The 27519-nt window shown below is 36.2% G+C and overlaps 2 protein-coding genes across 3 annotated transcripts in view; one reads left to right on the top strand and one right to left on the bottom strand.

Moving 5' to 3' along the window:
- CYFIP1 (cytoplasmic FMR1 interacting protein 1) overlaps nt 1-27519 on the bottom strand; it is a 164276-nt gene that overhangs the window by 13925 nt on the left and 122832 nt on the right. For both annotated transcript variants that reach the window (XM_074213710.1, XM_074213709.1), the window contains exons 24-25: nt 8441-8584; nt 1349-1439 (exon numbers count right to left, since the gene is read on the bottom strand). In XM_074213710.1, coding sequence (XP_074069811.1) covers nt 1349-1439; nt 8441-8584 — 235 coding nt within the window. The remainder of the gene's footprint in view (nt 1-1348; nt 1440-8440; nt 8585-27519) is intronic.
- LOC141506711 (fibronectin type III domain-containing protein 9-like) lies at nt 21229-21993 on the top strand. Its single transcript, XM_074213712.1, has one exon. The coding sequence runs from the start codon at nt 21246-21248 to the stop codon at nt 21939-21941; it is 696 nt and encodes a 231-aa protein (XP_074069813.1). The 5' UTR covers nt 21229-21245; the 3' UTR covers nt 21942-21993.

Genomic DNA, 27519 nt, shown 5'->3' with positions numbered 1-27519 from the left:
TTGTAGCTTATGTTCCCTTAAGAAGGTATGGACTTTCATTAGAAGAAAAATCTATAAAAACAGTCTGAAATGGTTGGAGTCTTATTTAATTAATCATATCCAATATAAGTCCTCCTAATGAAGATCTGATTTGGGAACTAAAACTCAGGGACTGCTAAATTAATTAAGGGTGAAATCTGATGTGTAGCCAGAAGCAAAAAGAAAAGAGACTAATACTGAAATAAGCACAAATTCAATGTATTTCAAGGACTAGAAACAGGGGTCAAGACATTTCATTCTAGGATAGAGAGAATGAAGCTCTCCCTCAGGCAAGAGAAGTAGGAGGGGTAATCAGAGACAGATAAATGGATGAATATACAGAGGTAGGTATCCAGAATGGAATAATACAGAATGGAAAGGGTTTGTGTATTTAACTAAGAGTCTCTCACCAAGGGTAAGGTGGCTAAAATGGATCTGTAATTTGTTATTACTATTGATTTGTGTATATGTAGGAATGAAGCAGTCTCTTCGTAACTATCCTTGTTTTTACTGGGGTTACCTTTCAAATGTACCTGCAGAAGTCTTAATGAATCAGATCTAAATGCAAAGATGAGAAGATATATTTGCATATGGCTGCAGACAACTTTTTTGGCATCACACCCTTCCACCAAACCTGAACATACCAATAAACAGTGAGTTCCTTGGAAATGGAGATAGTTTCAAATTAGCATTAATTTTCTTTGAACACAAGTCAGATTATTATTTCTTCCACACTTCCATTTCCAGCCCACACTTTCTCCTTTCTCCATCAAAATTTAATAAAGAATTTCAACTCTCATTTGACGGGTCATAATGATGCAGGTCTTTCCACTTACTTTGTCATTCTCATTGGACATTATTTCCCTCCTTCCTACTCTCCAATCCAGCCAAACTGGCTTTCTCCATCTTCCTCAAGAAACCACTTAGTCTTTTTTTGTACTAGACAATCCAAAAGCCTAAATGGATGCCTTCTGTACCTCTGCCCTACAGCTTCCCTCCCTCCTTCAAAAACCAGGTCAAGCACCATCTTCTGAATGAAGTCTTTCCTGAGCCCAACTCTTCTTCCTCCCAAACTACCACCAGCTACTTTGTATCTATTTTATATTTGGGCAGTTCATGGAGTAAAGTTTATGTCCCATCCATTAGAATAGAAGCAGCACTTGGAAAGTAGGGACTGTGCCTTCTCTGTACTTAAATATAATCCCAGGGTCAAGGGCAGAGTAGGTAATTAATTAAAAACTTGCTCAACTGATGGATACAGTCCGGTTAATTGTCAATAGCTTATTTAAACTGCATTTCCATATGGAAAGGGGCATGCACACACACTCACCGGGAGAGCCATATTCATGCCTGGGCAATCGACAGATCTTTGGCATCACTTCCATCAACGTCTTCACATACTGAAGAATGGTACCTTGTAACTAGAGAGAGAAACATTGATAAACTTGATGATAAACATTGATAATACTTGAGCAATTCATAGGGTCTGATTTTACCAGTGTGGGTGCTCCAACCCCCAGACCTTAGCAGACAGTTTCCACTGGCTGTGGTGGCCCCAAATATTCACCACCAGTCATTTCCCAATGATGGTGATGATGTGATGACAAGCGTGTGAACTGGATTTGAATGAGGGGGCTGTGCTAAGTCACCAACCTCACTTTTTCCTCCAGAGCCAGTGGACCAGGATTAATCGATGTGAGGCAATCAGGGTAAAATACCTTGTCAAGGGCACATGGCTAGTTAAGTGTCTAGTATCTGAGGCTGGATTTGAACTCAGCTCCTTCTGACTCCAGGGCTGGTGCTCTACCCACTGTACCACCTAGCCACCCCAACCTACCTTCCATTGAATGCCTTCCTCGTAAATGAAGAAAAACAGTTAAGCAATCCTGAGCTTAATCTCTCTACTAAAGCAGAAGAACATGTTTTCTCATCTATTCTTTACCACCAAGACTGGTCATTGTCATTAAGCTGAGCTTGGCTGCCTCTGATGCCGTTTTATTTATACTACTGTATATACTGCATTTATATTATTCTCCTACTTTTTCTTCCTTTGCATTGTGTCAGTTCATACCAGTCTTTCCATTTTCTGGAATTCTTTAGAGCGATCATTTCTGATGGTGCAAGTATGTTCCTTTCCATTTATACCATCCAGCTCCCTTAGAAGCTGATAATTTCTGTTGCCAGTTATGATATGTCTGCCAAAGTTTTTCCATACAGAGATGGCAGCTGAGCTAAGAGTTGGATCTCCCCCTGTTAAAGGTTCACTACTGAAATGGTTCATTACAAACCATCATCATATGCTTCATTTTTTATTTTATTTTATTTATTTGTTTGTTTGTTTATTTATTTTTCTAGATTTTTCAAGGCAATGGGGTTAAGTGACTTGCCTAAGGCCACACAGCTAGGTAATTATTAAGTGTCTGAGGTCGGATTTGAATCCAGGTACTCCTGACTCCAAGGCTGGTGCTCCATTCACTGCGCCACCTAGCCATCCCCATCATATACTTCATAAAAAATCTAGAGGGGCTGAGCTTCACTCCCCTCCAGTGTACAGGCACTAAAGATGAAAACAATGACAAAGAGATGCTACCTTCAAGGGTGTTATGTTTAATTAGAGACAGTACCACTAAACTGCACACAAGGTTCTCCTGACAGAAAATCCTAAATTAGCATCATCTATGTTCTCTGTATTTTTATTTGTTTTATTAAACATTTCCAATATTTTAATTCGGTTCCAGCAGCACTCTGTAGTGTTGGGTCTTTTGTGTTTGCCATTTCTGTTCTCCATGGCACATCTTCACATTCACTGGTAATTTTGTCTTCAGAACTAAAGATAAAGACTTCAGTGATAAGGAGGCAGAAAGAACCCTGGCTCTGGACTCAAAAGATTGGAATTCAAATTCAACCTTGGATATTTATTGTTAAGTAGACTGTATGCTGTACAAGATATGAAATGAAATCATTAAATGATTTGACTTGGGAGTTAGGAATTCCCGAGTTCAAATCCTCTCTCAGAAACTCATTAGCTGGGCTCCCCAGCTAAATGAGAGGGCTAGACTCAGCAGTTACTTTCACCTCAACCTCCGCAAGCTATGATTATATTATGATTATACTATGATTATGAATTCTTTTTCTTATAAAACTCATTTAGCATAGCAAATGTTAAATGTTATTAAATATCTCCTATAGTTACAGACTTAGGAGGCCTAATATCAATACCTACATTGTTACTGACTTGCTAATAAATTAATCTGCTCCTCTCTGCTTAAATTTCAATACTATTATTTTTTTTATTTTTTATTTTTTGCAAGGCAAACAGGGCTAAGTGGCTTGCCCAAAGCCACATGGCTAGGTAATTATTAAGTGTCTGAGACTGGATTTGAATCCAGGTACTCCTGACTCCAGGGCCGGTGCTTTATCCACTACGCCACCTAGCCGCCCCTCAATACTATTATTAAGATGGAAATAATACCAATAAGCCTTTAACTACTTCAAAAGATTCATCAGCGAATCTGTAAAATACTTTTGGTCCTGCCAAAGGAAAAGTATTTACACTTAATATCCTGTTATAAAGCACTTTATAAACATCAACTGAATCTTCATCAGTCTTTTCAACGTCAATCCCTACTTTTAGGTATCAGTTGATTATATTGTTGCATTGATAGAAGTCCTTGGTTTCAATGATTTCATTAGTTTTGACTAATCATACCTGAAGGTTGGTCCACCTGTCAAAGGCTCCAGTTGCTCCAGTGACTCACAGAACCAGAGATTGACAAAAGTGGAAGCTTTTGCTCAAAATAAACCTAGTAACTGGTATTACCACAATGGTTCTCAAATTTTTCCATACTCAAGACCCATTATCAGTCAGTCCATTCAGAGTACTTCTGAGCCAGTCTATGGCTCTTGTTCTTTGCAAAAAAAAAAAAAAAAAGCATTTTATTTTGAGATGTCACCACCCCTAAAGAGCTAGATAGAACTCTGTGATGCCAGTAATATTTGTGGTATTGCAGGACAGAGGAAAAAACCTTGAAAGATATAAATACTGTGAATAATACAATCACCAATCATAATTCCAGAAGATTGTGGAAAGAAGGCTAACCATTTCCTGATAGGGAAGGGATAAATAGACTCAGAGTAGAGAGTAGTAACTTTTTGTGACCAAAGTAAGAAGTTGTTTTGCCTGACTATACATAATTGTCACAAGGATTTTCTCCCCCCACCCCCAACAGATCAGGGGTAAAGATAAATTTTTGCTAATTGAAAAATTTTTTGAAGGAATGTTTTAAAAGAAGGCCCAGAAAGAGTAAATTGCCAAGTATACTTTCTTTGCACAATTCCTGGGGCACCATTGTTACTACCAAAAAGACTAAGAGCTCTTTGTCTCCCATATATTATGTTCAACCTCTTTGAAAGCCCCTTGGTGAGGTCCCTGAATGTTGTAAATCTCCCAGTCTTTAAAGTTATACAGTATGAGAAATTACTCCTAAATATCCAACATTCTGCAAAAATCCATCATTGTAGTAGAGTAGAAATGGCACTGGATTTGTAATTTCAGAATTCAGAACTCTGTCACTTTGAGGAAGTCATCCAATCTCTCTGATCCTCAGTTTTTTCATTTGTAAAATGAAGAGTCTGGGCTAGATAGCCTCATGTCCCTCCCAGCTCTAGATTTATGAATCTATTACCTCACACTAAAACTCACAGTGATGGTATATTACTGTGAATCACAAAAGCAACATGCATCTGGTAGACATAAATAGGTTATATGTAGGATTTTATCAATGATGACCTTATTTGAAGAAATCATGTTAAAGATAGCTTTAAAAGCATGAATGACTAAAAAGGGAGATGAGTGAGTTGTGAAGAAAGAATGGAAAAAAAAGAGGCTGAGGGATATTTTATACTCAGTTCATACGCCTGAGGTTATAAAACAATCAGTGTATTTGGTGGATCTTCATGGAAGAAAGACAAGGATGAGAATTTCATATTAAGAAAAAGTATAGAAGAATTGCAATCTGCATTGGTGAAGGAATTCCATTGCCCATCCATATCAGTGAAATCAGTAAGATCAAGACCCAAGTATCCATTAAACTATATTAAAATCAAATGGTCAGGGTTGGAAGGGCTGTGGAAAGATGGCTATACTAATACATTACTGGTAGAACTGTGAATCAGTACAACTGTTTTGGAAAATAATTTGGAATTATACAAATAAAATTAATATTAATTATTAATATTAATAAATATTAATAAAATTAAAATTAATCAAAATGCTGATATTCTTTGACTGGGATATATATTATATATATTACATATATTATATATGAAATATATATAATACACACACACACACACACACACCTCAAGGAGATCACTGACTAGAATATATTATAACACTTTTTTATGTTAGAAAAGCAAAGCAAGGCAAATTCCCCCTGATTGGGGAAAGGCTAACTAAGTGGTACTACATGAATTTAATGGAATATTAATATCAGATGAACACGATGAACAGAGATTAGTATGGAACTGACTCATTGACTAATTCCATTACTATGGAATTATATGAATTGACTCAAAGTGAAATAAAAAAACATAAACACTACAATAACGTAAATGGAAAGAACACAAACCACAAAACAAATGAAACTGAATCTTGTGATATTTAACAAGCTTAGATTCAAAGAAATGATATGAAAAGATACTTCCCCTTCACTCTTGTGCCAAAGCAGATGTTCATGGATGTGAAATACTATTTGTAACAGTAGAGTGGGTTTTTTTAAGTACTGATTAGTTTTATTGAGGTTCCCTGCCACTATTCCTATTTTTAAAAATTATTCTTTGTTAGAAGGGATGGTTTGATAAGTGGGGAAGAATACAGAGGGAAATGTGGGTAATGTAAAAGCACAAAATGTCAATAAAAATTTATTTAAAAAAGAATCAAGGGGCAGCCAGGTGGTGCAGTGGATAGAGCACCAGCCCTGGAGTCAGGAGTACCTGAATTCAAATCCAGCTTCAGACACTTAATAATTACCTAGCTGTGTGACCTTGGGTAAGTCACTTAACCCCATTGCCTTGCAAAAACAAAGACACAAAGAATTTCAGCCTTAAAGAGTGATCCCTTAAGCTAAAGGAATGATAAAAGGATTGGACCAAGAGACAGAGACACAAATCTAAGACTTTATACTAACTTACTACTATGAAATATTCAGACCATGTAGTTTTAGTATGAATGGGGCTTTCCTCTCCTAGCAAGCTCAGGGTGGTTTCCTTTTGGAGGGGAGAAGAAAGGGAAAAGGGTTGTAAGACTTGATGCCTTGTATAGGTTGTCCCTGGGATAGAAAGGACTCAAGGGAATGAAAAAGATTAATATCAAGTCTGTACAAGTCTGCTTCTAATCTAGGGTCTATCTCAATTCTTAAGGTAACATTATAAGGTTTAGAAACTTGTACAGATCATAAACTAGAGGGCAAGGAGACTAAATTGATTATCTGAGTTCCTATAAACCTGCATTCTTTCTCTAGCACAAAATAAAGGCTGTCCTGTATCTAGTATGCACTATTTATCCTCAGTGCTTCTATGACTGCTAGAAACCTTTTACATACATTGACATAGTTAAATTTTGAAGTTCCCAAGGTCTGTGTAGAGACAAAATGAGCAAAGAGATATATGCTTGAGAGGCCTCCCAAGACTTAATTTAGTTGGTGTTATCACAAACTTAAGACCCTCAACTGCGGGCTATATTTGCTAATTGGAGTTTATATATGTGTTCTGTCTTATTAATCCATATTAGTTGGAAATTCTAGTTACAGGAAGAAAGAAGATGGGAAGACAATAAGGGGAAAAGATTTTCTAAAAGTAATCTCTTTAAAATTGTAGTCAACTAAGTTGTACAGTGGATAGAGCGCTGGCCCTGGAATAGGAGGACAGAAGTTTGAATTCAGCTTCAGACACCTGACTGATAGTAGCTGTGTGGCCTTGGGTAAGTCACTTAATCCTGATTGTTTGTATTCAGGGCCATCTGCAGTCATCCTGATTCATCTACGGTCACTGGACTCAGATGGCTCTAGAGAAGAAAGTGAGGCTGGTGACTTAGCACAGCACTCCCCTCACTCAAATCCAATTCATGTGCTTCTCATGGCATCACCTGCCTGATGTCTTCTTTGAAAATGATGGGCAAGGGCGGCTAGGTGGCGTAGTGGATAAAGCACAGGCCTTGGAGTCAGGAGTACCTGGGTTCAAGTCTGGTCTCAGACACATAATAATTACCTAGCTGTGTGGCCTTGGGCAAGCCACTTAACCCCATTTGCCTTGCAAAAACCTAAAAAAAAAAAAAAAAAAGATGGGCAAACATTTAAAATTGTATTTCAATTTTCTTAGCAATATTTTTTGTACAATGCTTTGGTAACAGGGAGGTTTTTTAAGGCACCATATGTGTGTGTGTGTGTGTGTGTCTGTGTGTGTGTGTCTGTGTGTGTGTGTCTGTGTATACGTTTTGTTTTTTTTCTGAAATTTTTGCAAGGCAAACAGGGTTAAGTGCCTTGCCCAAGGCCACACAGCTAGGTAATTATTAAGTGTCTGGGGCTGGATTTGAACCCAGGTACTCCTGACCCCAGGGCCTGTGCTCTATCTACTGTGCCACCTAGCCGCCTCTGTCTGTATATATGTTTTTAAGCCAGACAAATCAATAAAAATAGCCTGAAACTATTCCTTCTTGAATTCCACATAAAGTGATGGGTGGCAGTCACCCCAACAAGAGTTAAGACATCTATAAGGCTAAATTTAAATTTAATACATTCCTTAAAAAAAAAAAGCAGAACAATTTTGGGATTTCTGTGATAGAGAATACCATCTGTATCCAGAGAAATAATTGTGGAGTTTGAACAAAGACCAAAGACTATTATCATTAAGTAAAAAAAAAAAAAAAGTTATCTTATTATGTAATTTTGCTACCTCTTATACTTTATTTTTCTTCCTTATGGATATGATTTCTCTCTCATTAAATTCAACTTAGATGAATGTATAGCATGGAAACAATGTAAAGACTAAAAGAATGCCTTCTGTGGGGATGGGGGGAGGGAAGCAAGATTAGGGGAAAAATTGTAAAATTCAAAATAAATAAAATCCTTCTTAAAAAAAATATAGCAGGGGGTGGCTAGGTGGCATAGTGGATAAAAGCATCGGCCCTGGAATCAGGAGCACCTGGGTTCAAATCATGTCTCAGACACTTAATAATTACCTAGCTGTGTGGCCTTGGGCAAGCCACAAAAACAAAAACAAACAAACAAAAAAAAATAGCAGAATCACAGTGGACAGAAAGCAAAACAGGATTATCTGGTCTACATTGTCTTTCCACTCACATGAATTAAAATATCCAGATAAAGGAAAAAGAATAGATGGGAGAAATATAAACTTGTAAACTTACCAGGCTCTTCACAACCTTCAGTAACTCTTCCATTACCACAGCAATGCCCTGATAGCCAAGAAGTCTGCAGATGACTTTAAAATGTGGAGGACCTACAAAATTTCTATAATTGCTATAAATGCTGGAGTAGGCTAAGTTCAAAGCCTAGAGAATAGGAGAAAAAGAAGAGGAGAAAAAAATTCATTATGAATAATATCATGGCTTAACACTCAGTGGTGCAAGAGTCAAATATACAGCTCTTTATTTACAAACCAAGAATAAATATGTATAATACATAGCAAAATATGAAATTCTATTATAAGAGATTGCTTTAAAAAGTATATGTTGAGGCAGCTAGGTGGCATAATGAATACAGCACCAGCCCTGGAGTCAGGAGGACCTGAGTTCAAATCTGATCTCAGAAAATTAATTACCTAGGTGTGTGACCCTGGGCAAGTCACTTAACCCCATTGTTTTTCAAAGCAAACAAACAAAAAAGGAATAATGTTTTCAGCATAGATTCCCCAAGTAGAATGCTAAATTGAATTAAAGATTAATGTCCTCAAATCTTTTTAAAAGGATTTATTTAAAATAAATTAAAATGGCCTTTGTTTAAAGTGAAAAATTGGAATACAGTTAATAGCTTGGGGATGGGATGAGGATTTGGAGGCCAGGACATGTATATTTTCACCTCCTATATTTCCATTGAGTTTTCAACTTACTTCTTTACTAAATAGTTATCCTTGACACCCCTTGACTTTCTCTTCTCTATGTTTGAATTTTTGGTTCCAATTAAAAGTTTATTTCATTATTAGGTGTTAATTTGATGATTAGAATGTTTGAATAAATAAAGGGGAGGGGGAGAACTACTGTTTGCCAGGAGCAGCAAATGAATAAAGACTCAAAGGACACACAATCTGCCCCAAATCCTATGTTCTAGGAAACTTAGGTCAGCATTATTAATTGTAATTCTCACACTATGAACTTGTTATCATCATTATATTTTCCTAAAAACACTGGTTACTTATTGTTGATTCCCCTTCTGGACTCCCTCAATCTTCCCCAAGTGAATGTTGGAGGGATGGGAGACAAGGAAGACAAGTTTCTCCCTACACAACAAGGTGCTTAAATACTTTTCCAGTCTCTAATCCATTCCCACTCCCATGGCACTTAGTAAGATAGGACTCTGGTGCTCAAGGACACCAGGTGAAGATAGTTTACAGTGCTCCCATATACAAGGGTTCCTAGTAACTTATGAATTAAAATATTCTTTGGGCCAAAAATAAATTAAGCAGGGAAGAAAAAGGCAAGTATTATTTAGTTTAAAACCAGTCTAGGGGTCAAATCTAAAGTCATAAGGCTTTCTGATTAATCAGCTCAAAAAAATAGTAACTAATCATACAGATATAAACAATCCAACTGATTACAATGCCAAGAAACTTTACTATATAATCCAGATTCAGATAAGTGCAAATAATGAACCACTTGAAATGGTCACATGTATTTGAATTTGTACTATTTGAAATTGTATGTAAAAATATAGTCATTGGGTTCATTCCATTGGGAAATACGCAGTACAAAGTCAAATAATATTATTTATACCAATTCCATCAATTCTAGTGTTATTAATATTAGTGGCTCATATTTGTATAGTATCATTAGCCTTATTTTGCAAATGTGGAAACTGTTTGAAGGGATAAGTGACCTATCTACAGTCTGAGAGCTAGTGAGATTTATAAACTTGGATTGGAGCTTAGGAAAGAATCCTGATACCATTTCTGGGGCTCTTTTCTCCAGATCAGAATATTTTTTCAAATTGAAAAATTTGAAACTACACACAATAGTAATTTTTTGACATTCATCCCTTTGCAAATTTATGGGTTCTACATTTTTCTTCCACCCTCCCCCATCTCCATGGCAGCAAATAGTCTGATAAAAGTTGTATATGTACATTCATGTTTAACATATTTCCATATCAGTCATTTTTTTGAAAGAGGAATTAGAATTAAAAGGAAAGAAAAAAAACATGAGAAAGAAAGGGGAAAAACATAAAAGAAGTAAGTGAACAAAGTATGCCTTGCTCTGCATTCTGAATGTGGATAGCATTCAGATCAGAATTATTATTCTGGACCCTTGTAAAAGAAATCTATGAACTAGAATGGGGAAAACTCAACTTTATTTTCATTAAACTCTTAATAAAATTTAGCATTTTCTTCAATTATTAAAAAACATTATTGTAGGAAGGGTTTCATAAGTTAAGAAGTCCATGGTGAAGGTTACAGGTGAGAAAACTGGGGCAAATAAGATGAAGAGCTCAGCTGAAAGAGTTCAGTAACACCCCCAGCAGAACAAGAGCTTGGAGGTAGTGGAGGTAGTGGAGGACCCAGGGAACCTAGTGCATTGCCTTTCCAGTCATATAGCTGCAACAAGAGCAACTTCTCCACTGTCCATTCCATCATGAGTTTTGTGAGGAATCCCCAGAAAAAAGACTTTACAGCACTATGGATCTCTACTTAAGCACCATATCTCGTTACTATAATGACTTTAATTCTGTGCCACTCTCCTATTCCAATCATCTATTTCAAGTTTATTTGTAAAAGTAGTGAGCCTGAAGTTTTGGGGTGGGAAATACATTGTAACTATTCTAGCTATGTCTAGCAAATAAATGACTTTTTCTAATTGCTGAGAAAAAAAAAATGAGTGACCAGAGTGAATAGGAGCATCTATATTCTTGATGCCTGCCAATTTGTGATTTCCAGATGACTTCCAAGAAACCAGGAATACCTGAAGGGAAATTGTCAGGTTCCCACCAAGACAGGTAACATCCTGTTTTTAGACAAACAGTTAAAGACATTTCTAACAGGCCCAAGTTTTCTCTTACCACCATGACCATCAGTGAGACAAACAAAATGAATCAGAAAATACGATAATGCTTTTTCCTTCCAAATTCATGAATCTCAAGGAATAATTTATATAAAATAGAGGAATCCCAGGTGGTTGTTTGGTTCAGACACAGAGGTAAAAAGGTTAAGGGCTCCTCTGATTTTAATTATGTTTTAAAAAATATCTCAGGGCACATACCAAAGCTTTTCATCTAAAATAACAAGTCTTTTAGTTTAGTTTTTTTTTTAATGGTTAGTGCTGGTTAATTCCTACACTTACAAAAACATCCAGAAGGGTCAAAATTTTCATTTTGGACACAATAATATCTAAAAGAAGGCACAGACTGCTAGGTGTGGGTGTTCACTCTTGCCTGATATCAGGGCAAAAGAGAGCATCTGATGCTGGCACAATCTTTGCAGAGTTTTTTTATCTAAAGGGGAGAATAACCATAGAAACAGAGCCAAATCACTACTAGTTTGCAAGTTGGAGAATTTGGTCTTGTTTTAGAAGTTCAGCAAAGAGCACAAGGGGGATCTGGTTTGGAGAAGCTTTGAAAACAGACACTAAAATATGCCCACAGAATTTACCAGTCTGCCCTTTTAATTTAACTCACATAATTAAATTGGCTTTCTATTTGTCTGACACAAATCATACATAAATGGTTCTGTTAGGATGGCTACGGGAATACCCTCAGGAAAAAAAACCTGAGCTCTTCTCCCATGAGAGGCCCAAAAATGCTGGGGTCTATTCATGCCAGACTTCCATTTGGGAGCTGAGAAAGTCCCCAAATGTGGAAGTACAGGATCTCAAGGGATGGAAATGAACCTAAAAGACCTGCAAAAGTCCAACCCATACTTCCCCCATATACACACAAAAGAAAGATCCCCTCCAAAATATAACTACAAAAAAAATCAGCCTTTGCTGGAAGTTTTCCAGGGATGAGGAACTCATAAACATATTAGGAAGTTTTTCTCCTGGTAATCAAGACTAAACTTGATTTTCCAACTCCCACCCACTTTCCCTAGTTATTTCCTCTTGGGTCAAACCTAATTCCTTTTTTGGGAAAAGGCCTTTAATTACATAAAGATAATAATCATGTCTCCACTATGTCTTCTCTTCATGGAGCTAACCATCCCCAGTTCCTTAAAACTGATTCTCATATGGCATGAGCTCAAGGTGTTTCCCCATCTTGATTCCGCATCCTACCCCCTTCCTCCCATGCCTCAACAATCTCCAGTTCTCAATGTCTATTATAAAGGACAAAATGGTATACAGTATTTCAGATGTGGTCTGATCATGGCAGAAGAGCACTGATCTAGCACAGCCTTCATATGGACACTAGACTTCCTTTAAGAAATAAAGTAAAAGGGGCAGCTAGGTGCTACAGTGGATAGAGAACTGGCCCTGGAGTCAGGAAGACTTGAGTTCAAATCCAACCTCAGACTTAATACTTAACTTGGCTGTGTGACCTTGGGTAAGTCACTCAACCCCACTCCCTTGCTAAAACAAAAAAAAGGTAAAAAAACCTGATATCTCAATGCAATCTAAATATTGCCTTTGCTTTCTTGGCTGATATATCACATTCCTGACTCAACATAAGCTTCCCATTAAAATATTTAGATTTGGGGCAGCTAGGTGGTGCAGTGGATACTCCCTTGAGTCAGGAGTACCTGGGTTCAAATCTGGTCTCAGACACCTAATAATTACCTAGCTGTGTGGCCTTGGGCAAGCCACTTAACCCCATCTGCCTTGCAAACCCCCCCCAAAAAAAAACCTGGCTGTTCATAAGGATCTGAATCAGAATAGAATTTCCTTTTGTTATTTCCACTATCTTTTGAAAGAATAAAAATATCATTATGTCAAGGCTACAACTTAGCTGATCTACTTCTAGTGAAGGAAGATACCTAGCAAATGTCTGAATAACAAAAGTTCCCTAATACTATCGTATCATATCATACCGTTGTGTCATGCTTATATAATCTGTTTTTAAAACTCTTCTATTTTATCTTTCAGTCCAAGTGATCTGTAGTTTACTCTGATGACAATACTGCTTCTGGTTTTTACTGTTTTTCTCCATCTCAGTGCTCTCTAACATGCTAATCTCCTCTAATTCTTAAAAATTTCCTCATTAATATAGCTTATTCCCCTTTATCCTGTTTCTTTTGAATTAGGTATACTTCTGGATTCACATTCTTAATCATTATCATTATCTATCAGACTGAATTTTCCTTCCTTTAAAATGTTCTCTAATTTTGCATGCTAAACATACTTGTAATTTATTACTGGCTCCTTTCTTATATTTCATTCAACTGCCCTGAACTTCTGGATGTTTCTTCTACTCTTCCTCTTCCTCCACTATACACTGTTATTCTCGACTTGGACAGCAACTTCCTTAACTAATGTATCTGTTGGTAAAACATAATACTTCACAGTCACAAGAAGCCTCAAGTTCTAGAACTAGTAACTAGAGATAAATGTAAAAATGATCTCTATACTATAAAGCACTATGAAATATATTAATTTCATTTTCAAACTTGCAGATGATACGAAGTTGAGATGGATAATTAACACATTGGATGATAAGATCAGTATTCAAAAAGACCTTGTTAGACTAAAATTTAACAAAAAGACTGTGTTCATTTTAAAATTTAATTTACTCTCTATGGCACTCAACTATAAAAAAGAAGTCCTTTTGTTGGGATTTACAAGACAAAAGGCAAAGAGACTTTACCAGAACTCCATTTCTGACTAGGAAATTGTCATTCCTATATCTTAAACTATGGTCCAGAAATCCAAATCTTATTCTCTGATACCAGTTAAGTACTGTTTGTCTAGAAATGCCTTTTCTTCTTGACTCTATTGCCTATGATGAGGACTAGTGATGAAAATAATACTTATTTAGTGTCAGTACTATGGATGCAAGCAGATCCCATTTCTATAAAGTAGATACATTTCCACTACTCACAATTATTGAGTGCTTTAAGATTTATAAAGTTCTTTTTCACAACAATCTTGGAAGGTATTTAAAACATCCCCTTTATATAGGGAGACTTGACAGCTATTAGGTGCTGAAGCTGGGAGTCCATGATCCCCCAAATTCAAGTCATTCTACTCTACCTACTGCTGGGGGCAGAGTTGCTATTCTTGTTTTCTGGTTTGGGGTTTTTTTTTTTAGCTTTTTGCAAGGCAAACGGGTTAAGTGGTTTGCCCAAGGCCACACAGCTAGGTAATTATTAAGTGTCTGAGACCGGATTTGAACCCAGGTACTCCTGACTCCAGGGCCGGTGCTTTATCCACTGCGCCACCTAGCCACCCCTAGAGTTGCTATTCTTGGATGGTTAAGTACAATGACAAATATTATCTGCTGCAGAATATCATGCTTCATAGACACAAGGAGACAAACTCCAGGACTGGTATGTAAAAATATTTTATACTTTAAAAATAAAAGTTTAAGTTTTATTTTCAAATTTGCAAATAACTGACCCTAGAAGACATGATCAGCATCTCCAGAAGACCTTGTTCGACTAAAACATTTAGCTAAATCTAATAAGATGGAATTCAATAGGCATAAAGGCTATCTTATACTTCAATACAAAGAAACCATAAATTTGAAATGTGTGAGGAATTTATACACACACACACACACACACACACACACACACACACATATATTTATAAATCAGTCTGTCTGAAAAATTACTTGTGGGGCAGCTAGGTGGCGCAGTGGATAAAGCACCGGCCCTGGAGTCAGGAGTACTTGGGTTCAAATCGGTCTCAGACACTTAATAATTACCTAGCTGTGTGGCCTTGGGCAAGCCACTTAACCCTGTTTGCCTTACAAAAACCTAAAAAAAAAAATTACTGGTGATTTCAGGGGAGTACAGTAAGACCTTTAGCTTTCAGGAATAAAGAGATCATAATTCTCCTGTAATCCGTCCTGATCAGTCCAGATCTAGGGTACCGGATTCAGTTCTGGAAGCTACAGTTTCATAAAACCTTGAGAAGAGCAACCAGGAGTGAGAGGCTTTAAATTCATGGTGCATGGGGCTCAGCTAAAGAAACTAGAGATATTTAGCCTGGAGAAGAGAAGACCAGAGGATTTTGCTTCTAGAACATATATATCCAACCTGAATGCCACAGAATGTTTTACTGACCACAGAGATATCATTTAATCTACATTGAGGACTTTGTCATGTACTTGGCTACACTTTGTGGAAACTAAGATGTTCATGTAAAACCATGTGCTATTATTTTCACAAATTCCAGCCAAAAGTTTCAAAATTATGAGAAGTTATGTATAACAAGACCTTGGAAAAAGTTAAAGGCTGATTAGAACATAAAAGATGACTGGAATCCTATCTTTTATACACTACTGTTTAGAAGGGGCCACAGACTACAAATATTTTAGTATTCTAATGGAATTGGAAGGTAGAAATATAAGAAATGAGACACTCAAAAAAGGCAATAGTAAAATTATGTGAATGAATAAATTATGAGAACATAATTCAAATTCATCATTAGTGCCATTCTTTAAAATTTTTTTTTAATTTAAGGCAATAGGGTTAAGAGACTTGCCCAAGATCACACTGCTAAGCAATTATTAAATGTCCGGGGCTGTATTTGAACTCTGGTCCTCCTGACTCCAGGGCCAGTGCTCTATCCATTATGCCACTGAGTTGTCCCTAGCACCATTCTTAAAATTAAGTTTTAAGTTTTCAGTGAATATTAAAGATCCGGACCAGATCACTAAAACTGTACTAACCTGTGGACACTAAAGCAAACATTAATATTAATTTTTAAATTAAAAAAGCACTGAATCACAAACTTTAGTGGATTTTTTTATAGTCTCCAGAATATATTTTGAGCAAAATGATTTAACATGAACTAAAGCACTCAACTGAATTAATATTTTACTCAGTTCAATGTGGTCAGCAGTAGTGGCAGTAGGATAAAGATGGAAGAAAAGTCTATAAAGGATGCAAGATTTGCTGGTAGGGTTTGATTGAATGAGTCACCAAGAACTGAATGTGGTTCTTTAAAAGATGATAGGTTTATTTTTTTTCCTTAGAAAGATTTCAGTTACCACACCAGAGTGTAGTATTTTGTACACAATAGGGACTTAAATAATTATTGATTGATTTCAAAATACAAGGGACTGGAGAATATGATTTTTAGGGAAGTATTTCTTATCAACCCTAAAACTATAAAAAGGTTTCATTTTTCTCCCTAATGGATATAAAACTACAGGTTTAAAAATACTCTAATATGATGCAGAGTGATCTTTCTATGTTTCATGTGCTTTTTAGTTTTTTAATTTTTCTTTTAGATACGAGTCCTATTTTTTTCAATCCATTAAAAATCTCAAATTTCTCTTTTCTTTTCTTTTTTTACATAAACCATTTATACTAATGTGCCATGGTGTTACTTAATGTTATAGAACTCCATTAAAAACAATTTAAATACAGTATATAGTTAATTGTGCTTTTAAAAGGCAAAGCTTTAGGGAGCAGCTAGGTGGTGCAGTGGATAAGAACACGGGCCTGGAGTCAGGAGTAACTGAATTCAGATCTGTCCTCAGACACTTAATAATTACCTATCTGTGTGGCCTTGGGCAAGCCACTCAACCCCATTTGCCTTGCAAAAAAAAAAAAACCTAAGAAAAAAAGGCAAAGCTTTAAACTCTGAACACAATTTCCCTCTATAATATTACTATTTATCTGGCATGATGCTCTTGGTTAAAAAAAAAACAAATTACACAATAAATATGTATATTCATATTCACTATGAATGCTTAAATGCCACATGCACAAACAGTTGAAGATCAGCCTAACCAAAAATATTGGCTCAAACTGTGAGTAGAAATGATCAAATCAGAAATGCTGCAAATTCATAGTTAAGAGACTGAAACCTGTTACATTGAAAGCTCAGGTTGGCTTCATCAAGAAGTCGGTTTCTTTAAAAAAATAAAAGTCCATCTTAACCAAAACCCTCTTGCCACTCCTCTCCCCCTACACTCACTCACTCACTCTCTCTCTCTCTCTCTCTCTCTCTCTCTCTCTCTCTCTCTCTCTCTCTCCCCCACCTCCCTTCTCTCACCACACACCCCACCCAACAAAAAAAAAAGACTTTTACACTGCTGATGTCACTGAAGTGCTAATATTCCTCATTCAGAGCATCACTGAACTAAGCTTCACAATGTAATGGGAATACTCAAGGAAGAAGGGAGCTGTCCAAGAGGTACCAAAAGGATGCCATCATTTTTTAGTGCTGAGGGGAGGAGGATGTATGTATCTCATGATAACACAGTAACTAGACTACTTAATTCTGAATGAACACAGATGAAAACAAGTAGAGGACAAAAAAACACTGTTACCTGGCATCCCTGAAAAATAAAAATGAGTCAGCCAATAAGAACTCAGTCTCCAGAGACTGCAAAGATGATGATGGGCATATAGGACTGCAAGAAGGAATCCTTCCTGACAGCAGGGACCCAGAAAAACTAATCTTTGCTTCCCTTTCAAAAAATCAAACGCTGAAAAAAATCTTTTCCAAAAGGACTGGATCCTTTTAAGGTGAGTACTGCTATTATATTCAAACCTCTAGATGGCTTTTTGAGCATACTTATTTAAAGAACTAACAATTAACTTTCCACAAATCACTTTCCCAAATGACAGAACTTTTAATTATTTAAAAGCTTTAATTAAGTTCTATGATTCTACAAACCCAAAGTTTTAGAAATACAGGTAAGAAGAGATCATCTTGGATTTTATAAGAGGTCTATATATAAATAACTTATTTCATTGCTTTTCAAAACCAAAACAAACATACAAACCTAAATTCAAAGATATATTAAATCCCAAATCAAACTGAGTTTTGGAAAAAAATTTTAAACTGAGTGTGGCTTGAAGGGCTAGATCATATATTCTGAACCTGGGGTCCTGTCCTTGGACAGTTTTTGAGGCTCTGTGAATTTGGATGGGGAAAAAAGGTATCTTTATTTTCATTAACCATTGGTTTCTTTTGTTATTCAATGCATATTATTTTATGGATTTAAAAACACTCCACTGAGAAGGGATCTATAGACTTCTCTAGCCTTTTCAAAAGGATTTCTGATGCAAAAATAAGTTTACAAATCCTTGGGTAGAAACCTTTTTGCTAAATAGAACAGGTTCGCAAAAAAAAAATTAATAAAAAACCTTTCAAGAACCTGGATCCTACCCTCTTAAAAAAAAAAACCTAGTTATTTTGTTTTTTTCTCCTCCATCCCTATCCCCAATCCTTGTCCTCTTTTATATTTTAGGACCAAGATTGAGTGAAGATGATCTTAATTGTTCAATAATGCTCAAAGTGGTATACTACAATGCAAGAAAAGTTTAAAATCTTTTCTAAAAAAGAATTATAAAATATATTTGTGTGTATGTGCATACACACACACACACACACACACACACACACACACACACAACCAAATAAACAGTGCAGTAAAAATATTTAAACTTTTACAAGGTTTTTAGGTTTGAAAAAATAATCTCCAGGTGAACTATTATATGTCAAGAAATATATTTTACTCACAATGTTTGCATCACCAGAGGCATATATTAAAAAGAACAGATGGTTTTGTGACCCTCTGAAGAGAAACCCAAAGTATTAACCAAATATCAGTACTGAAGTCTTTAATATTAGATTTCTGATCCTTGGGGCACTGTGCTACCACATCCAAAAATTCATATAAAAACATTTCTTATCCTTTGGCATTTAAAAATTCTATCATTTACATTAGCTACCTTTCACTGAATTCTTTGGAAGCAATAACATTTCTCATTCATTACATACCACACAGAAGATCTATCTACATAATATTTATTTTTCTTATTTTCTAAATTTATGGATTTAAATTTGAAAAGAATTAGATACATCTTAAGTAAAAGTCAAGAAAGTTAGATTTAAAGGTAATAATTACTTAATTATGAAGATGCTGAGATGATCTTATATTGCTATTCTGGGATGAAAACATTAGCAAGGAATTACTTTTTAATGTAGAAAAATAGAAAGCTAAATAATATGCTTTCCCTTTAAGGGAAGAAGAAATGGGAACACTACCTTGGGAAGATTTTTAAGAGATGTTTCTTTAATGGTCACTCATTTTATTTTATTTTAGTTTTTTTTTGCAAGGCAAATGGGGTTAAGTGACTTGCCCAAGGCCACACAGCTAGGTAATTATTAAGTGTTTGAGACCAGATTTGAACCCAGGTACTCCTGACTCCAGGGCTGGTGCTTTATCCACTACACCACCTAGCCGCCCCCCTGGTCACTCATTTTAATAGCATGCCAAGATTTAAAAATTTTTTATTTACTAGTCCCACTTTCTCTCAATTAAAAAATCCCTCAAAACAACAACACTTACTGAATTATTACTTCTCAATATGCAAAGAAAGGCAAAAGGCTACAAATATTAGAAAAATTATTAGATACATCTGAAGTAAAGGTCAAGGAATTATGTATAAAGATACAAATTATCTAATTATGTAGATGCAGGGATGATCTTATATTGCCATTCTGGGATTAAAATATTACTCAAATTGAACGACTCAAATGTATACTATGTCTACTACTAATTAATCTCTCTAAATCAAATGTCATTAGCGTATCTGGGTGTTTGTGTCCAAAATCTATATTCACACAGATACAGAGAATTTCCAGTATATATTACTATGTCCCAACATATATTAGCAAATATAAAATATGCCTGTGTTCAGCAACTCCGAAAATGAATTAGAATAAGCTTTATGTGGAATTAAATGAACTCTGAATGCTCTCTAAAAAGAATCATAGTACAGTCCTAATTATGTTCAAGAAGTACAGATGATACATAATAATATTTTTAATCAAAATTTGGTTCCAGCATTGCTCTTAAAACATTCCTCATTCATCAGCTTCTCTGTAGCCTTTATTTCACTTTGTATTCAGGTCTACTGAAAGAGACAAGGATGGTTTGGAAACCATGAATAAGTCATAATTTGAATAATTAATTTATTAAAAAACGTAGTTTTCCCCTTGCCTTTACCTGAGGAAGTACCCATAAAATAAACTTAATCAGGACTTTTATAACTTCTACAATCTAAACTTCTAGGAGCAGGTACCATCTAGCAATTTCATATTTTAACCAAGAGGCCATAGGAGTGACAACATATAACAGTAATCTGCCTTTATTATGATTAGGAAATATACCTCTAGCAAGAGTATTGAAAGATCAGATCTATACCCAAATAAGGAAGAATTACCAAATTCTACTATTATAAGATTTAGGAATAGAATTTTTCTAAGGTTCATAAGGTTCCCTTAGAGCTGGAAAGGACTTCAGAAGTCTATCCAATTAAGGAAAACTGATGCCCTAGGAAGTTATGCAACTTGTGCAAAGTAAGTAAGGTAACCAGTTCCTTTCCAGAGTGGGCCTTGAGAGGGCAGCTAGGTGGCGCAGTGGATAGAGCACCGACCCTGGAGTCAGGAGTACTTGAGTTCAAATCCAACTTTAGACACTTAATAATTACCTAGCTGTGTGGACTTGGGCAAGCCACTTATCCCCATTGCCTTGTATAAACTAAAAAAAAAAAACAAAAAAAACAAAAAACAAACAGTGGGTTTTGATCTTAAGACCTTCAACTCCAGAGCTAATACTCTGTCTAAGCAACAAATATTTATTATAAGATTAAAAAAAAATCCTCCTTGCAATGAATTCAGTCTTTATCTCACTCTTTCACAAAATAAATGGTTGATAAATGGCTGCACAATTATATGGAGTTATTAGCTAGCACACTCTTTTTAAATTCTACATTCCTCTCTCCTGGGATTCCCTTAGCACTTTCCTAAGGCTGACTTCTGCACCACACTGAAAAAAGTTCTGTTTGTTTTTTAAGGCAGAACTTTTTCCTCAAGCAGCATCAAAATGGGAATCATCATACAAAATGTGACTGGGAGTACTGCAGTGGTGATATGGCCGACTGTGGCCAGCTGTGCCGACAGCTTCTACAGTATTATGTATCACCCCAATTGGAATAGCATGCTGTCTGGATCCTCAAGGAAGAGTTTTCAAAGGGAAGAGAGAGTACCTGCTAGCCAATCCTCACATGTAATTGAAAATCTAATTCCACTGACCAAGTATATTCTTTGTGTAACCTGTCAATCAGCAAACCCAACCAGTGACCAGTGCAGAATCTTTCAGACAAAGGAACAAGATCCATCATCTGTGGGCAACAAAAAGAAAGACCTGGCCTTGGGGATCTGGCTAACCAGTAGTGTTCTGCTCCTCATCATCGCTGGCATTCTCTTCTATGGGTGCCTGAACATATGGTACCGCAAAAGACAAGAACATAATGGAGGTCTAAATGGAATGCCGCCACCAAGTAAGAGAAAGAGCCATAGAAATAATAGCAGCAGGGGTGCAGGTGAATTGGAGAAGTCAAGCCAATCCCTGGTTCCAAACCTTGAATACCAACAAGCTGATATGGTTCAGCTTGCAACAATAAAAGAAAATCTCTCAGATCATAGAGAACCTCCTCTGCTAAAATGTAATCACCAAGCATTGACAGTGACGGGGCAACCAGCCCATATTCCTCAACTAGGAGGAAGTATAGTTTTGTAGACAGAGGAGCTGAGGAGTCACAATCAACCATCATATCATCAATTGTTTATTAAGTGCCAACTACATATAAGGCACTGGAAAGACAAAGACAGAATGAAATCATCCCAACTTGCAATGAGCTTACATTTTTGGTGGGAAGACAAGAGTATATATTAGCATAAAAGTAGTTAACAATTATGACTCTATGTGTATGTTTTTGGGCTTTCGTCTGTGCCCCCAATTTGTTTTTTTGCTAAAATGTGGGACTATTATCTGACCTTGACTACATTAAAAGTATGAGAATAAATGACATAAAAGTAAAACTACTTTAAATCTCCAGTAGAAAAGTATAATATCATGCAAGAGATGATTATACACTACTATAGAAATGAACCATTAAGAAATAAGAGGGAGTCTAAATTTTGTGCCATGCATGGTTTATACATCCATATACATCCTTCCAGGTATTATTTTTCTTCACAGTCTACACTTTCATGTCCTGTAAATGGTTTTTAAAAATTTGCTTAATCTAACTGATGTGTGGGATGAAAAACAAAGCAAAACCATTTTAATAAATAAAATTTTAAAATGAATGGCAATATGGTTGAGGAGAAGAGAAGAATCAGAGGTATTTTCCTCAGGAAAAATACAACCTACTGTGTTGACAGAATTATGTGTACATGTTTGAGATATCAGGGTGTCAGCATTTCTTGCTTCTGCCAACAACCTGGTGATTCCACCATAACAATAGGTCCACCAGTGGCCCATACTCAAAGCTAGTCTTTATTCTCTGCAGGATAATTTCTGTAAACTCAGGGTCACATTTTCATGACAAAAAGAGGCACAAGATAGGACTCTAATGAGAATACTATTTTAATTGTCATCACAAATGCTTCCAAGCTATCTGGACCTAAACAAATCAGTTATCCTCTCTGAGGTTGCAGAATTTCTCATCTGTAAAAGAGATATAATAATGGCACCTCTTCAACAGGGTTGTTGTGAAGGTCAAATGAAACTCCAAAGGATGAGTTGTCATGATCACTTCAAGGTGTCAAATCCTAGCCCTTAAGTCCTGATGCTTCAGTATTAAATAACAATTTCCAATTATGGATGGGTTACTTGGTTTCTCTGCAGATTTCCCTCTTCGAAGATTTTAATTTTACAATGACATGATCATAGATCACAATTAAAAACTGATTTAGATGCTTCTCCTTTAACTTTAATCACTGAAAGTACCCATTTAGAATTCAGAGAAACTCTTAGAAACAACAGACCCTCACTAAGAAAATCACAACTTGTATAAAACAAGGGACAAACAGCTAAATCACAAGTGCCCCATGGACATCTGGGAACTCGAGAAGGACCATACTGAACCAAGTAAGTTTCTCATTCATTTGATGCCTACAATAATGTCCAACACAAAAGAGGAACCTTTGAGAAATAGGTGTGATGAAAGTACAGAATGACAAGGAAGTATGATATTGAGGCATTCATGCAACTTTCAGATTGGTTAGTAATTGGGAAATTAGGACTTCAGGGCAAATCTCATTTCATCATCCAGTCTGGTGTTATGTACTTCAGTAAAATTGGAAGGGATTTTGGTTGGATCTATATTAACAATTCACAATAAAAGTAAACACCACATTAAAAGTTATACATTATAGGAAGGAAGGAAACAAGTACTATGCCAGATGCTTTAAAATATTAACTCATCCTTACAATAATCCTGTTAAGTGGTCTTATCTCCATCCTACAGTTGAGAAAACAAAGGTGGACAGAGGCTTAGCGACTAGCCCAGAGTCACACAGCTAAGTGTCTGAGGTTTCATTTGAACTTGGCTCTTCCTGACTTTAGATTTTACATTTTAACCTTTGAACTACTAGTTGCCTATGAGAAAAAAAGGACAATAACAATGGATTCATGTATTATTACCCATCTTTCCAAAAATCCAATACATAAGATCATCTAACCTCAAGTTCTGGTTCAATTTCTCTTTTAACCCAGACTGACTCCTATTTCATAAAAAAAAAAAAAAATTCTTTTTTCTTCTGCTTAAAATTACAAATGTAGAAGGAGGTGTTGAGAAATTCTTCTATGGATTTTACCTTTGAGAATAAAAGTGCCAGATGAATTTTCAGGGGAAAAATTATAAAGTAATGCAAAAGTAATCCTAACATCTTAAAACAATCCATTTCCTAACTAGAAGCAGAGGAAGACACAGCTATGATTAATGAATACAAAAATGATTTGGAGATTTTCATAGACTAAAAAAATTTAGTGAGTCAAATGTTATCTCTTGATCTTAGCCTCCAGAGCAGAGCTGGGTAATTTTTTTCTTCCAAGGGCCAGATATTTTTTTCTTCCAAAGGAAGCTATATTTGGTCAAACATTTAATTCACCCCTAAAAAGCTAGATTTATTGAATTTTTGAGTTCTGCCTGTTGCTTGGGGCAGCATCAGACCAAATGATTTCATGGCCCTTATATATATATGTTCCATGTCCCTGCTCTACAGGCAGAGAATCCAACACTTAAGGAGGCCACATCCCAGTACAACTTGACCCAATCTGACTATTTCTAAAGCATTCAGTTCTGGGTGACAGAACATTCAGTTCTGTCTTCATTCTGGGTGACAAACAGGCAGGGGCACTTAATAAAGTTGTACTTAGCGACATGTTAAGCTTTGTGGATGCCCCCAGTGATGTCCTAATGATGCCCTCTCATGTAGGCAGAACAAGTCTAAGTTCTCTTAAATGTCCTTCAAAAAGACTGAAGACAGCTATTGTGACCCCCTCAGTCATCTCCATACTAACCGTTTCAAGATCCTTCAATGAATACATATAATACAATTAATTGAATTAAAATGTGCACAAGATTTCATTTATTTTGGTGATTATGGCATTGGTGTAGTGCCAGTAGGCTGGCAAAAAGAATTTTGACTTTTGTGTAAGCCAACAACATTTTGTGTGATTGCAAGTGTTAAATCTACAAACTGACCTACACTTTCAGATGCTTCATGGACTAAACAAATGAATTCATACTCTAGCCTCAAACTGGGAATTTCTTTTAGAAGAAAAAATCATATCCCCATATAAAACCCTCCTCTGATTTCTCCTAATGACATGGAGGTGACTTTGGGGTCTCCAATGTCATACCAGTGAAGCATAAACTCCTGCTTCTACTAAATTCAAAAGGGCTTCAAGTATAGACCCAATTAATGTCAAAAAGTGACAAGAAATGAAAGGTTAACAACAACTGAACTCAGAGGAAGGGAAATACACAACAATGAAATACAAATCTCTTGAAATAAGAAATCATGTAGAACAACAATGTGCAACAAATGAAAAGGACTCCCCTTGGAAATAGGAGATGATCCCTTAAGACTGCCACACTCCATTTAGGAAGAAATGGCCTCTTTTCAATGAGCCAAGAAATCAATTTAAATGTTATGCTTGTTTTCTGCTAATGAATTTGGTTCACAGCTGAGTGTTTCTGCAGCTATTCTAGCTATCCTTAAGGGTCTGATTTAACCCGACTGTAGCTCAATATTCTATGCATCAGCGAAAGCAAAAAAAAAAAAAAATAGTTAACACAAAATAGAAAATTCTGTTATCCAGTTGTTGTTGTTCAAAATGTGCTAGACTGTCCTGTTCTTGCCTGGCAGGGAGATACAGGAATGAAGCACAAGCTTAAAATAAAACAAAGGTATGAAAACCCTAACAACAACAAAAATCAGGAAAACATTAATTGTACAAGTCCTGATTGTTTTAGAGATGCCACTTTTGGTCCTGGTGGAGTAGAAAGAGTACGGTGGAATCGGATACATTGGGAAGAGGGTAGAAGAGTTCTAAGTTATAGAGTAAATGGATGGTAGGATAGGTCTTAAGGCCTTAAGTTAGAAGGATGTGAATTCAAATTTGACTTCAAACACTTACTGTCTATGGGATCCTGGGCAAGTCACTTAAGCTCTGTTTATCTCAGATTCCTTGACTATAAAAGGAAGCACTTCCCAGAGCTAATATGAGGTTCAAATGATAAAGTGCTTAGCACAGTGCATAGTAGTAGTATACACATACATACACACACACACACACACACACACACACACACACACACAGACACACACACACAAATTATAATGATGATGGTGATGATATAACCAAGGTGATGGTACTTCAAAAAAATCTCTGAATCTCAGTTTCCTCATCTATAAAATGAGGAGACTGATCTACAAGAAGCTATCACATTTCTTCTAGCTCTCATATTCTATGCTTCTATGATATTAGTTAGGAAAGGAGAATGGAGAAGCAGAAAGTATGAATGACTTATTTTAGAGAAGAGAAAAACATCGACTATGCACACCCTAGAATACAAGGAACATGCAAATCATCCTTCCTATTCCATTTAAAAACAAATCAAGATGATCCAAATCCCAAAAAAGCCTTCCAATTGCACTAAGCAACCTGACTCATCCAATTTTAAAATCACCAGCCTCTATTTCCCTGTACTTCCTCTCACCATTAATCATGATGAGGTAAATGGAGGGAGTACGAGGTGGTGGTGGTGGTAGTGGGGGATGTTGTTTTAGTACTAACAACATGTCAAACAAAGATGCATCTTCCTCTGTAACTATAAAATGGGACACAATACGTATTTATCTTCATCTAATCCCAAGTCTGAAAAGTTCTCCAATGAGCAAGGTAACTCACAATGAAACCATCACCTGGCAGACATACTGACAAGAGAGATGCCAAGCACAGTTTACAGGGCTGTCACTAAAATGTGAACTAAACTTCTATAACTATCAACTCAGTCTCTGAAAAGATGAAGTAGAATTTTGCCCAATCATCTAAGAGCCCATTAGTTAGGAACCCTGGAGTATCTACCTCTGAAGTAAATTCAGAAGCAAACAACCAACCAAAAATGCGATGCCTGTCATAGAGCACCTCAGCTTAGCTTGCTTTGATGGCAATATCACCAGATGCACTTCTGCAAAGAGGGCTGGGATTTGAAATCAAAGGACCTTCCATTTTAATAACAATAGCCAACATTTGTATAGAACATTAGGTTTGCAAATTTACAAATATTATCTCATTTTATTGTCCCAACAACCTCAGGAAGTAGACATACTTATTATCAAAGTGATTCACCCAGGATTACCCAAGCTATGAATTGTCTGAGATCAAATCTGAGCTTAGGTCTTCCAGACTCCAGGTCCAACCCTCTATCCACTGCATCACCTAGCTGCATGTAAACTTTATCAATAAGTCTGGGCATGTAAACTTTATAAGTTTCCCTTGTCTGTGCCTCAGTTTCCTCATCTATAAAAAAGGGGGTTGGACAATACAATCTATAAATTCTCTTCCATTTCTAACTCATGATCTGAAAGAAAGCAACATTTTCTCGTGAAAATGAACCAAGTTTGGGGCAGCTAAGTAGCACAGTGGATAGAGCACCAGCCCTTAAGTCAGGAGGACTTAAATTCAAATCCAACCTCAGATGCTTAATAATTACCTAGCTGTGTGACCTTGGGCAAGTCACTTAGCCCCATTGCCTTCCAAAAACCAAAATAAATAAATCAATAAATAAAAGTTTGTTAAA

This window comes from Macrotis lagotis, chromosome 1, assembly GCF_037893015.1.
Source record: "Macrotis lagotis isolate mMagLag1 chromosome 1, bilby.v1.9.chrom.fasta, whole genome shotgun sequence".
NCBI classification, from domain to species: domain Eukaryota; kingdom Metazoa; phylum Chordata; class Mammalia; order Peramelemorphia; family Peramelidae; genus Macrotis; species Macrotis lagotis.
Note: the sequence above shows the minus strand (reverse complement) of the source record. Positions and strands in the feature narration are given on the sequence as shown.